The 13,522-nt window shown below is 43.9% G+C and overlaps 1 protein-coding gene across 3 annotated transcripts in view; it reads right to left on the reverse strand.

Annotated features, from left to right (window-relative positions):
• HHAT (hedgehog acyltransferase) overlaps nt 1–13,522 on the reverse strand; it is a 312,900-nt gene that overhangs the window by 285,046 nt on the left and 14,332 nt on the right. For all 3 annotated transcript variants that reach the window (XM_069768561.1, XM_069768560.1, XM_069768559.1), the window contains exons 2-4: nt 9,534–9,654; nt 6,503–6,570; nt 774–887 (exon numbers count right to left, since the gene is read on the reverse strand). In XM_069768561.1, coding sequence (XP_069624662.1) covers nt 774–887; nt 6,503–6,570; nt 9,534–9,636 — 285 coding nt within the window. In that variant the 5' untranslated portion in view covers nt 9,637–9,654. The remainder of the gene's footprint in view (nt 1–773; nt 888–6,502; nt 6,571–9,533; nt 9,655–13,522) is intronic.

A 13,522-nucleotide genomic window follows, 5' to 3' on the forward strand; every position in this document is an offset into this window, starting at 1 on the left:
CACAGCTCGCCTCCTCCTCCTGTACAATGACTGATAACACCTCTATATACAGTAGATAACACAGGATCTACCATTCACAATAGGTGATGTCACAGCTCATCTCCTCCTCCTGTACAATGACTGATAACACCTCTATATACAGTAGATAACACAGGATCCACCATTCACAATAGGTGATGTCACAGCTCACCTCCTCCTCCTGTACAATGACTGATAACACCTCTATATACAGTAGATAACACAGGATCCACCATTCACAATAGGTGATGTCACAGCTCACCTCCTCCTCCTGTACAATGACTGATAACACCTCTATATACAGCAGATAATATAGGATCCACCATTCACAATAGGTGATGTCACAGCTCCCCATATGTATTAATATCTGATATAATCAATAGGACATTTCCTGATGACACATTTCCTTTTAGTTCATCGATTTGTCTGTTTGATTAGATATCACTTATTTAAATATTGTGGTCAAACTTTGATCCCAGCTATTGTAAAGGGTGAAATCATCGCAATGTATTGTAGAGGGTGGAATAATAATGAAGGTTTTATTACATTGGCCATTTCCGGCACATGGACGTGATTTGTCCGGCCGACCATCCATATGCAAGTCTGTGGATCCGAATAATCCCAACGTGCGATGTTCTGTTGTTTATCACAATGTACTGGAGCTTCCGTCTGTGAGAACAGGGGCTTGTAGATACCCCGACTAACATACATACTGTATGTGGCCCCTATATAAATGGTTACGTTAAATTACCTACCTTCCTGAAGAAAATTCTGCCAAATTGTGACAGCAGCGCATGTCCCAGCATAAGCCAAAAAAGTTGTGATCGAGCCCATTCCATCCAGAAGTTCCACTCAAAGTCAGTGACGTCCTGTACAGAGAAGCAGAGGTGGCAATTATTAAAATGAATGGTAGTGCATTATATAATCAGCGTACAGAACTTCGTAGGAATGCTCGCTCCCATCTAAGCAAACATACTGACAGCCATCTGATGAACACTCATGTGGGCAAAAACATTAAAAAAATCATTCTCGGAAGCACATCACCCGGCTATGTACCGTTGATAACTTGACATTGTATGTGTTGTAGCAAAGCCAGGTCGGAATGGGTTAAGTCCTAGCGCTGCAGGTCTAAATTAGGTACAACTGGCTAGCTTTGATGGAAAACCAGGATTGATGGAAAACCAGGAAATAGGTTCACCCTATGTCAGTCTGCTGGATGTTGAGCAGATTGTAGTGTGCAGGAGCTGGTGAGTCACCAGCCAAAATGCGAGCTGTAGCTACAACTCAAAGTCTTTCTCTGTTTGGAGACTGCTTGGGTCAGCTAGGAAAGCAGAGCAGTCTGTGTGTTGGAGTTGCAGAGTAACAGGTGAAAGCTGCAGCCTGTTCAGTGTGAACTGTGCATGGAGTTGAACACTTCTGTTTGGAGTTGGCAGCCAGCTGCTGAAGGTGATAACAAGACTGGTGGGATAGTGCCACTTCTGTGTATAAAATTTGCTCTGGGATAAAGGACAGTAATCTGTTTGGGTCAACCCACACCGACAAATATGCACCTGCTGAATGAACTGTTTATTTGCTGTGATACCTTTGTGCCCAGTAGAGGCTGTTTTGGTTTTGAATCCTTTGGAGTTTTATGAAAGAGATAAAACTGCACATTTGGACCAAACCACATTCCCTGTGTGAACGCTTCCTAATGCCTACCTGAGAGTGAATCCCTACAGGGGACAGGGCAATGATACCAGCGACTGTTCTATGACCATCACTGTCCACCTGATTCTGCTAACAGTGTAGTTAACGAGAGCAGGACGACTTGTTATTTAGTTAATCGCCACTCGTTGATGCATTGCAGGGCTGAAAATGAGAGTTTGTTACAGATTTTCCCTGGGAGCAGAAAAAAAACTGGTAACAGGTGAATACTTGCATCATTCGGTGTACTAGTACCATATTTTTTTGGACTATAAGACGCACTGTTTTCCTTCAAAATTTTGGAAAGTGGGGGGGGGGCGTCTTATAGTCCGGATGTACTAATGTACTTATAGTCAAGCTGTGGCTGGGTGGTGGGGGGAAGCAGCAGCGGCAGAGGAGGTCACCGGAAGCAGTAGCTGGTGGCTGCGGCAAACATGTGCCCGCTGTTAAAAGAAAATGAATATTCACTGCTCCCCACACCCATAGTTCCTCCCATCGCTATGCACGGAAACCTGCGCCCAGAGGGGAGAGGGACTATGGGCGTGGAGAGCAGTGAATATTCATTATTTTAATTAATTACACGTGATCGCAGATGAGCTGCAGGAAGCCGGCGGATACGGCTAATAGTGTGTCCACTATTAAAGTACATGAATATTCACTGCTCCGCACTCCCATAGTCCCCGGTGTGGAGAGCAGTGAATATTCTGGGAGCTGATCTCGGCGTGCGGGCATGCATGACAGTGATATCAGGTGCTGTTAGACTCTGAAATCAGCTGCTGGTATCCAAACAGCACTCAATGCTGTGAGGCAGCCTCAGGTGAGTAGAATTGTTTATTTTATATGTGTGCAGCATGATGGAGACCATATATACCATGATGGCGGGTCATGTATACCAGAATGAGGGGCTATGTATACCAGGATTGGGGCGATGTATACCGGGATGGGGCGCCATGCATACCAGGAAGGGGGGCCATGTATACTAGGATGGGGGTCATGTATACCAGGATGGGTATTGGAAGCCATGTGTACCTGGATGGGGGGGCCATGTGTACCTGGATGGGGGGCCACGTAGACTTGGATGGGGTTCCATGTATACCAGGAAGGGGGGCCAAGTATACCTGGATGGGGGGGGCATATACACTTGGATGGGGACCTATATACCAGGATGGGGATCATATACAGTTAGGTCCATATATATTTGGACAGAGACAACATTTTTCTAATTTTGGTTATAGACATTACCACAATGAATTTTAAACAAAACAATTCAGATGCAGTTGATGTTCAGACTTTCAGCTTTCATTTAAGGGTATCCACATTAAAATTGGATGAAGGGTTTAGGAGTTTCAGCTCCTTAACATGTGCCACCCTGTTTTTAAAGGGACCAAAAGTAATAGGACAATTGACTCCAAGGTTATTTCATGGACAGGTGTGGGCAATCCCTTTGTTATGTCATTCTCAATTAAGCAGATAAAAGGCCTGGAGTTGATTTGAGGTGTGGTGCTTGCATTTGGAAGGTTTTGCTGTGAAGTAAACATGTGGAGCTCTCCATGCAGGTGAAACAAGCCATCCTTAAGCTGCGAAAACAGAAGAAACCCATCCGAGAAATTGCTACAATATTGGGAGTGGCAAAATCTACAGTTTGGTCCATCCTGAGAAAGAAAGAAAGCACTGGTGAACTCATCAATGCAAAAAGACCTGGGCGCCGACGGAAGACAACAGTGGTGGATGATCGCAGAATAATCTCCATGGTGAAGAGAAACCCCTTCACAACAGCCAACCAAGTGAACAACACTCTCCAGGAGGTCGGAGTATCAATATCCAAATCTATCATAAAGAGAAGACTGCATGAAAGTAACTACAGAGGGTTCACTGCACGGTGCAGCCACTCATAAGCATCAAGAATAAAAAGGCTAAAAACAGCTAAAAAAGCCAGCACAGTTCTGGAAGAAAATTCTTTGGACAGATGAAACCAAGATCAACCTCTACCAGAATGATGGAAAGAGAAAAATATGGGAAGGCGTGGTACAGCTCATGATCCAAAGCATACCACATCATCTGTGAAACATGGTGGAGGCAGTGTGATGGCTTGGGCATGCATGGCTGTCAGTGGCACTGGGTCACTAGTGTTTATTGATGATGTGACACAGGACAGAAGCAGCCAAATGAATTCTGAGGTCTTCAGAGCCGCCATACTGTGTGCTCAGATCCAGCCAAATGCAGCCAAACTGATTGGTCGTCGTTTCATATTACAGATGGACAATGACCCAAAACATAAAGCCAAAGCAACCCAGGAATTTATTAAAGCAAAGAAGTGGAATATTCTTGAATGGCCAAGTCAGTCACCTGATCTCAACCCAATTGAGCAGCATTTCACTTGTTAAAGACTAAACTTCAGACAGAAAGGCCAACAAACAAACAGCAACTGAAAACCACCGCAGTGAAGGCCTGGCAGAGCATCAAAAAGGAGGAAACACAGCGTCTGGTGATGGCCATGAGTTCAAGACTTCAGGCAGTCATTGCCAACAAAGGGTTTTCAACCAAGAACTAAAAATGAACATTTTACTTAAAATTATTGAATCTGTCCAATTACTTTTGGTCCCTTTAAAAACAGGGTGGCACATGTTAAGGAGCTGAAACTCCTAAACCCTTCATCCAATTTTAATGTGGATACCCTCAAATGAAAGATGAAAGTCTGAACTTCAACTGCATCTTAATTGTTTTGTTTAAAATTGTGGTAATGTCTATAACCAAAATAAGAAAAATGTTGTCTCTGTCCAAATATATATGGACCTAACTGTATATACCAGGATGGGGGATATTAGTACAGTATTGGGGGACATTACCCCTATAACAATGTCAGTAGCAGATCCCCCTCCCCCATAACAGTGCATCATGACCACATGTTTTGCTTAATTTTTTTTTCTATTTTCCTCCTCTACAACCTAGGTGCATCTTATGGTCTGAAAAATTTGGTAAGTTGCATTCATTGACAACTTTGAAAAGAGCAGAACTTTGAGAAGAGCAGAACTTTGAGAAGAGCAGAACTTTGAGAAGAGCAGAACTTTGAGAAGAGCAGAACTTTGAGAAGAGCAGAACTTTGAGAAGAGCAGAACTTTGAGAAGAGCAGAACTTTGAGAAGAGCAAAACTATGAGAAGAGCAAAACTTTGAGAAGAGCAGAACTTTGAGAAGAGCAGAACTTTGAGAAGAGCAGAACTTTGAGAAGAGCAGAACTTTGAGAAGAGCAGAACTTTGAGAAGAGCAGAACTTTGAGAAGAGCAGAACTTTGAGAAGAGCAGAACTTTGAGAAGAGCAAAACTATGAGAAGAGCAAAACTTTGAGAAGAGCAGAACTTTGAGAAGAGCAGAACTTTGAGAAGAGCAGAACTTTGAGAAGAGCAGAACTTTGAGAAGAGCAGAACTTTGAGAAGAGCAGAACTTTGAGAAGAGCAGAACTTTGAGAAGAGCAGAACTTTGAGAAGAGCAGAACTTTGAGAAGAGCAGAACTTTGAGAAGAGCAGAACTTTAGCTTTTCTTTGCTTTGATTTCCAGCTTCCTATGAATGGATCTGATTCCCCCGTTTTCAGCCAGAAAGCTTATTACTTATCACGGCGATGCCTTTATGTAACCTTCGTAACGAGCTTCCCCAGACGGTTCTGACACTTTAATTAAATTAGCTGAACCAATGAAACTTCGTATCCTGCCACCTTGGGGGGAAATTACATCCAGTCATATGCGGAGACTAGTGCAGCACGAGAGGGTTAAGCGCTAATTCTGCACTAATTCACTTACATCTGATACATCTGGACCGATTACCAAAGCTGTCAGTACCAGGTAAACATCGGCGAGGACAAGGCAATGAAAAAAGTGAGCTCGGAGAGCGCCGGCTTCTCAGCTGCTTCATTCTGAGCCCGTCTTCTGCTGTACTTACAGAGATAGTACAACTGAAAAAAGGGATCGGACATTACAAATTCATAAACCCCTGATCCATCCTGTTTCCCCATGGGGTCAACAGATGTTCAACCATCAACCTACTTCTATCTGATGTATGTTATGCTCTTAACAATGATAATATGATTTTGCTCAACTGGAAAATACTGTTTGAGATGTTTCATGTATCTGATGAAGACCCTAATGAACGGCCGCAACGTGTTGCACAGCTTACAATGCTGATCGGCTTTTATATTCTTCCTTCTTTCTGGATCTGCAAACCTTAAAGTTGTTTTTTTCAGGTGATTTATCGATTTCTGGGACGCAACATAGAAGCCTCTTGTAGGGTTACAAAGAGGAAACAGGGTTTGTGACCAACCCATTCAGTTGTCCGGCCGTTTAATTCATGAGATTTAAAAATCAGATCGAACAATGGACATGTCTCCTTTTTTTATTTTTGGCTGACAATCAGTCTTCCAAAAAAAAAAAACATGTGAAGAGTTCATATCGGCAGAGTTGAGCAAACGTGGCTCGAGGGCCACATCCGGCTGTTCCACTCCGGCCTGGACAGAGACAGCTGAAGGCTGCACCATGACCTCACCTGTCAACCATCTGCTGTTACCGCTATTCTCATTATCAGAATGATGTACGTTATGGCCTACACAACCAATTTAATTGACTGTACGCCTTTTTCTCATAGTGTGGTGTCTAGAAAGTGTTCCTCTCTTTTTATCCCTTTTGTTTTGTCCTTCTTTCTGGTTTTGGTGTTTAGCAAATTTCTACAAGTGAGACATCTGAAGAACAAAAAAAAAATACATAGAGGTTGCCATCATAATCCTAAATGGACTAAGACAAGAATAAAGTACCGTACCTTTTTTAAACCCCAAAAATAAATATCTCTTTCTAGTCCGACTTCTTCCTCGATGATGTGTTCATGATCTGCAGAAGAGAGAAACTGCGGTAAATATCGGCAAACACAAAAAATGAAAGCGCACAGAATAGAAACCATTCATTATACACTTAAATTCTAGAAGAAAAGTGTCAGTAAACATACAGTCATGGATAAAAATGTTGAGAATGAGACAAATATTAATTTTTCCAAAGTCTACTGCTTCATTTTTTCTAATAGCAATTTGCATATACTCCGGAATGTCAGAGTGATCAGCTTAAGAGCAATTACTGTACTTGCAAAGTCAATATTTGGCCAGAAAATGAACTTTAACCCCCAAAACACATTTCAACATCATTGCAGTCCTGCCTTAAAAGGAGCAGCTAACATCGTTTTAGTGATTGATCCATTAACACAGGTGTGGGTGTTGATGAGGACAGGGCTGGCGATCAATCAGTCATGAATAAGTAAGAATGACATCACTGGACACTTTAAAAGGAGGCTGGTGCTTGGTATCATTGTTTCTCTTCAGTTAACCATGGTTATCTCTAAAGAAACACGTGCAGCCATCATTGCCCTGCACAAAAATGGCCTAACAGGGAAGAGTATCGCAGCTACAAAGATTGCACCTCAGTCAACAATCTATCGCACCATCAAGAACTTCAAGGAAAGAGCTTCCATTGTTGTCAAAAAGGCTCCAGGGCGCCCAAGAAAGACCAGCAAGCGCCAGGACCGTATCTTCAAACTGTTTCAGCTGCGGGATCGGACTACCAGCAGTGCCGAGCTTGCTCAGGAATGGCAGCAGGCTGGTGGGAGTGCTTCTGCACGCACTGTGAGACGGAGACTCTTTGAGCAAGGCCTGGTTTCAAGGAGGGCAGCAAAGAAGCCACTTCTCTCCAGAAAAAACATCAGGGACCGACTGATGTTCTGCAAAAGGTACAGGGAGTGGACTGCTGAGGACTGGGGCAAAGTCATTTTCTCTGATGAATCCCCTTTTCGATTGTTTGGGACATCTGGAAAACAGCTTATTCGGAGAAGAAGAGGTGAGCGCTACCACCAGTCTTGTCTCATGCCAACTGTAAAGCATCCTGAAACCATACATGTGTGGGGTTGCTTCTCAGCCAAGGGAATCGGCTCACTCACAGTCTTGCCTAAAAACACAGCCATGAATAAAGAATGGTACCAGAATGTTCTCCAAGAGCAACTTCTCCCAACCGTCCAAGAGCAGTTTGGCGCCCAACAATGCCTTTTCCAGCATGATGGAGCACCTTGCCATAAAGCAAAGGTGATAACTAAATGGCTCATGGAACAAAACAGAGATTTTGGGTCCATGGCCTGGAAACTCCCCAGATCTTAATCCCATTGAGAACTTGTGGTCAATCATCAAGAGACGGGTGGACAAACAAAAACCAACAAATTATGGCAAAATTCAAGCATTGATTATGCAAGAATGGACTGCTATCAGACAGGATTTGGTCCAGAAGTTGATTGAGAGCATGCCAGGGAGAATTGCAGAGGTCTTGAAGAAGAAGGGTCAACACTGCAAATATTGACTTGCTGCATTAACTCATTCTAACTGTCAATATAACCTATTGGTACTCATAATATGACTGCAATTATATTTCTGTATGTGATATAAACATCAGACAAACACTAATAAAAACCAGAGGGCAGCAGATCATGTGAAAATATTATTTTGGTGTCATTCTCAAAACTTTTGGCCATGACTGTAGTGTTGGACTGCTCGAAACATTAGGCAATACAGATTCAGCACCAGCTTACGACCAGGGTCAGGTGTTCTTACAGTCTGATCAGGGGTCTCATAATATAGATGTCTCCATTTCACCATGGATCGGCGACAGATCCTCCCCAATACAAAGCAGGAGGAGGAATAATCTTCCAGTGCTACTTATAGACTGATAAAACAGCGATTTAGGTTAATTTAAAAGTCCATAAATCAGCATGCTTCATTTACACTGCCAGACCCAGGGTTTCGCCCTTCTGGCTTTGTCCAGGGAAATACGCTAGACAAAGCCGCAAGGGCGAAACTCTGGTTTAGGCAACGTAAATGATGCTGTTTTATGACTTTTATAGTATCCTAGTCTATAACCAGCACTGTCAATGTCCTTGGTTGCTATGTATTGTGGAGAAGCTGACACCAATTCATGGAAACATCTATCTTGTGAGACCCCCTGAACAGACTGAACACCTGACTTCGGTTGTGAGTCAATACTGAATCTGTGTTACCGTATGTTATGACTGGTCGTCCATCGCAATATTGCTTAGAATATCAACACTGGGATCATAGAAAAACGATAATATCCCAAAAAAATCCAATATACAAATGTGTTAAAAAAAGAGTTCACCACATGTGATCTGTCATATCACCCATCCCATCGGCACCCAATAAACTGTACTGAGCGAGTCGATTGGGGTGTCTGTAGATCTGACAGCAAGAATAAAACTGCATGATTTGCTATTGACGGCTTGGAAAGCAGTGTGAACAGAGGCTTAGGCAGTATTTATTATGTTCTGATCACTTAAAGTGGTATTATGTTAAATGAAAAGCATTTATCAGCTATCTACAGTATAGGGAATAAATGTATGATCACTGGGTGTCAAAATGCTGGGACACCCATCACTCAGGAGATTGGGGGTCTTCTATCCTGTGAGTAGATGGAGCTTTGGAGGACATGTTTAAATGGAGCAGAGGTCACCCATGGGTATTCACATGAGGAACACTGAACCTTAGTCTCGTGACCAGTGGGTGTCCCGGCCGTTCATACATTTATTATCTATCCTATGGATAGGTGTAATTGTTATTAGTGGCAAAACCCTTTAAATTTACATACATTTAATTAATTTATTATTAATATTAATACTATTAATACTTTTAATTTATTATTAATAATAATAACAATAATAATACATTTCCCATCAGTTCTAGTGTTAGGATCAGGTTGACCTCTGCCTCATAACCTGTATAACCTTTACGTCTGAGCTGTAATTTTACCTCTGGACGACACGTAGACGTCATAAAATGAATAGAGGTGAATCCCCAGGGACAACAGCAGGTACAGGTAGTATTCGGACTTTGGCAGCGGCTCATGTTTCATGATGTTGAACCAGGGATCCTAAAACAGGAAAGTCAGCCTGTAACATGGAGGCCAACCGAATTTTTCTAAAACAATTTTTCCAAAAATAAAAATAAAAATTTTGGGGGGAAAAAAAATAGAAAATCAAATGAATAAGATGATAAAATGTCAATAGGTCAGATATGAAGGGGTTACGTAGGCTAGAATAGTGATGACCTCTAATAAGGATGGACATCCAGTACTAGATCGGCGGGGGTCTCACTCACGGCGCCGTCCTCCAGTTAGCTGATTAATGGGGCTCGGGCACTATAGTAAACTTTATGTCCCCTTTATTGTTTAACAGGAGCAGATCTTTATCGCTCTACAAGAAATGAGGGGAATGTCTCTATACAGGAAGTGGTGGTGGGACATTGTCTACAGGAAGTGAGGAAGCTCGTGTCTGCATACAGGAAGTGGTGGTGGGTCATTGTCTACAGGAAGTGAGGAAGCTCGTGTCTGCATACAGGAAGTGGTGGGACATTGTCTACAGGAAGTGAGAGGAAGCTCGTGTCTGCATACAGGAAGTGGTGGGACATTGTCTACAGGAAGTGAGAGGAAGCTCGTGTCTCTATACAGGAAGTGGTGGGTCATTGTCTACAGGAAGTGAGGAAGCTCGTGTCTGCATACAGGAAGTGGTGGTGGGACATTGTCTACAGGAAGTGAGAGGAAGCTCGTGTCTGCATACAGGAAGTGGTGGGACATTGTCTACAGGAAGTGAGAGGAAGCTCGTGTCTCTATACAGGAAGTGGTGGGTCATTGTCTACAGGAAGTGAGGAAGCTCGTGTCTGCATACAGGAAGTGGTGGTGGGACATTGTCTACAGGAAGTGAGAGGAAGCTCGTGTCTGCATACAGGAAGTGGTGGGACATTGTCTACAGGAAGTGAGAGGAAGCTCGTGTCTGCATACAGGAAGTGGTGGGACATTGTCTACAGGAAGTGAGAGGAAGCTCGTGTCTGCATACAGGAAGTGGTGGGACATTGTCTACAGGAAGTGAGAGGAAGCTCGTGTCTGCATACAGGAAGTGGTGGGACACTGTCTACAGGAAGTGAGAGGAAGCTCGTGTCTGCATACAGGAAGTGGTGGGACACTGTCTACAGGAAGTGAGAGGAAGCTCGTGTCTGCATACAGGAAGTGGTGGGACATTGTCTACAGGAAGTGAGAGGAAGCTCGTGTCTGCATACAGGAAGTGGTGGGACACTGTCTACAGGAAGTGAGAGGAAGCTCGTGTCTGCATACAGGAAGTGGTGGGACACTGACTACAGGAAGTGAGAGGAAGCTCGTGTCTGCATACAGGAAGTGGTGGGTCATTGTCTACAGGAAGTGAGAGGAAGCTTGTGTCTCTATACAGGAAGTGGTGGGACATTGTCTACAGGAAGTGAGAGGAAGCTTGTGTCTCTATACAGGAAGTGCTGGGACATTGTCTACAGGAAGTGAGAGGAAGCTCGTGTCTGCATACAGGAAGTGGTGGGACACTGTCTACAGGAAGTGAGAGGAAGCTCGTGTCTGCATACAGGAAGTGGTGGTGGGTCATTGTCTACAGGAAGTGAGAGGAAGCTCGTGTCTGCATACAGGAAGTGGTGGTGGGTCATTGTCTACAGGAAGTGAGAGGAAGCTCGTGTCTGCATACAGGAAGTAGTGGTGGGTCATTGTTTGTCTACAGGAAGTGAGAGGAAGCTCATGTCTGCATACAGGAAGTGGTGGTGGGTCATTGTCTGTCTACAGGAAGTGAGAGGAAGCTCGTGTCTGCATACAGGAAGTGGTGGTGGGTCATTGTCTGTCTACAGGAAGTGAGAGGAAGCTCATGTCTGCATACAGGAAGTAGTGGTGGGTCATTGTCTGTCTACAGGAAGTGAGGAAGCTCGTGTCTGCATGCAGGAAGTGGTGGTGGGTCATTGTCTACAGGAAGTGAGAGGAAGCTCGTGTCTGCATACAGGAAGTGGTGGTGGGTCATTGTCTACAGGAAGTGAGAGGAAGCTCGTGTCTGCATACAGGAAGTAGTGGTGGGTCATTGTCTGTCTACAGGAAGTCAGAGGAAGCTCGTGTCTGCATACAGGAAGTAGTGGTGGGTCATTGTCTACAGGAAGTGAGGAAGCTCATGTCTGCATGCAGGAAGTGGTGGGTCGTTGTCTGTCTACAGGAAGTAAGAGGAAGTTCATGTCTACACGCAGGAAGTGGGGGTGGGTCTTTGTCTTCTACAGGAAGTGAGAAGTTCATGTCTACATGAAGGAAGTGGGGGTGGGTCTTTGTCTCCTACAGGAAGTAAGAGGAAGTTCATGTCTACATGCAGGAAGTGGGGGTGGGTCTTTGTCTCCTACAGGAAGTAAGAGGAAGTTCATGTCTACATGCAGGAAGTGGGGGTGGGTCTTTGTCTTCTACAGGAAGTGAGAAGTTCATGTCTACATGCAGGAAGTGGGGATGGGTCTTTGTCTCCTACAGGAAGTAAGAGGAAGTTCATGTCTACACGCAGGAAGTGGGGGTGGGTCTTTGTCTTCTACAGGAAGTGAGAAGTTCATGTCTACATGAAGGAAGTGGGGGTGGGTCTTTGTCTCCTACAGGAAGTAAGAGGAAGTTCATGTCTACATGCAGGAAGTGGGGGTGGGTCTTTGTCCACCTACAGAAAGTGAGAAGTTCATGTCTAGATACAGGAAGTGGGGTGGGTCATTGTCTGTCTACAAGAACAAGGAGAAAGTTCATGTTTACATACAAGAAGTGGCGGTAGGTATTTGTCTAAAAAGTTAGGACTAGTTCATGTCTACATCAGGAAGTCATGGGTGGGCAGATTCATATAGGAAGTTAGGGGAAGTTCATCTCTCCATACAGGAAGTGGGGTGGATGTTTGTTCTCTACTGGAAGCTGGGGAGGATCTTTGTCTCTCTGCTGCAGTTTTCCTATTTGTCATACTGCATAGAGGCAAAACAGAGGTGGCCTAACTTTTCAGGGCGGCACGCTATTGGACTATCATGAACAATGCAATGCTTCCCTCATCAAAGCTGTAGGTGAAACATGTGTTGGGTACGTGCAGTAACTGTGGGGTTAGTATCCACCATTTGTCAACTTTTGATGTTCGAATCCCCGCAGCTGCATGTCTCAGAGCTCATCAATAGCCGCACACACATACACATGCAGGGATGGCCTAACAAACAGGTAATCCCTGCAGGTGTTGCGGCTGTCGAACAGCCGTGGGAACTCGAACATATTTTTCGAGCACCCCGAAGATACTCAGTTAACACCTGAGCATGCTCAGATAACACCTTGTCCCAGCACATTCGCTCATCATTAATCATCCGTACTACATACAATGTTTATTGATACATCATTATTATTATTATTATTATTATTATTATTATTATTAACACAGAAAACTTTTTGGGGATGAAAATTGGACGATTTTTCTTTTTATATGGTGTGGGAATGCTTCTCACTTGGGTGTATGGTGAGGTAACACAGGAACCATTTCCATTTAAATGTCCAGGCTGGTTTATTGGTGCTTCATAAACCATGCCACAAGCAAAAGGAAAATAAACAGCTTTCAGTGCAGACAAAGCAAAGTAAACAGTTCTAACAAAGTCACTTTAGAGACAGTCCAGAACACAAAGGCTGGATAGCACCCAGCGTAGAGGCTCAGTCTGGAGATATCACACTGGAGGTCTTCTCCTCACCTCTAGATAAAGACCATGTGTGAAACAGACTTCAATTTATCCTGTGAACCACACCCAGAGGTGGGGTTATGTGGCCCACCAGACCCACCCATCTCTCATGCTGCCCGTAAACCTGACCCAGATACACAAAACAAGCCTCTTAGTACTATGTGCACTAGAGCATTACTCCAGGATTACATCACAGAGGACAACGGCCTCTGTGATACACA

The sequence above is a fragment of the Ranitomeya imitator genome, chromosome 5, assembly GCF_032444005.1.
Source record: "Ranitomeya imitator isolate aRanImi1 chromosome 5, aRanImi1.pri, whole genome shotgun sequence".
Taxonomy (NCBI): domain Eukaryota; kingdom Metazoa; phylum Chordata; class Amphibia; order Anura; family Dendrobatidae; genus Ranitomeya; species Ranitomeya imitator.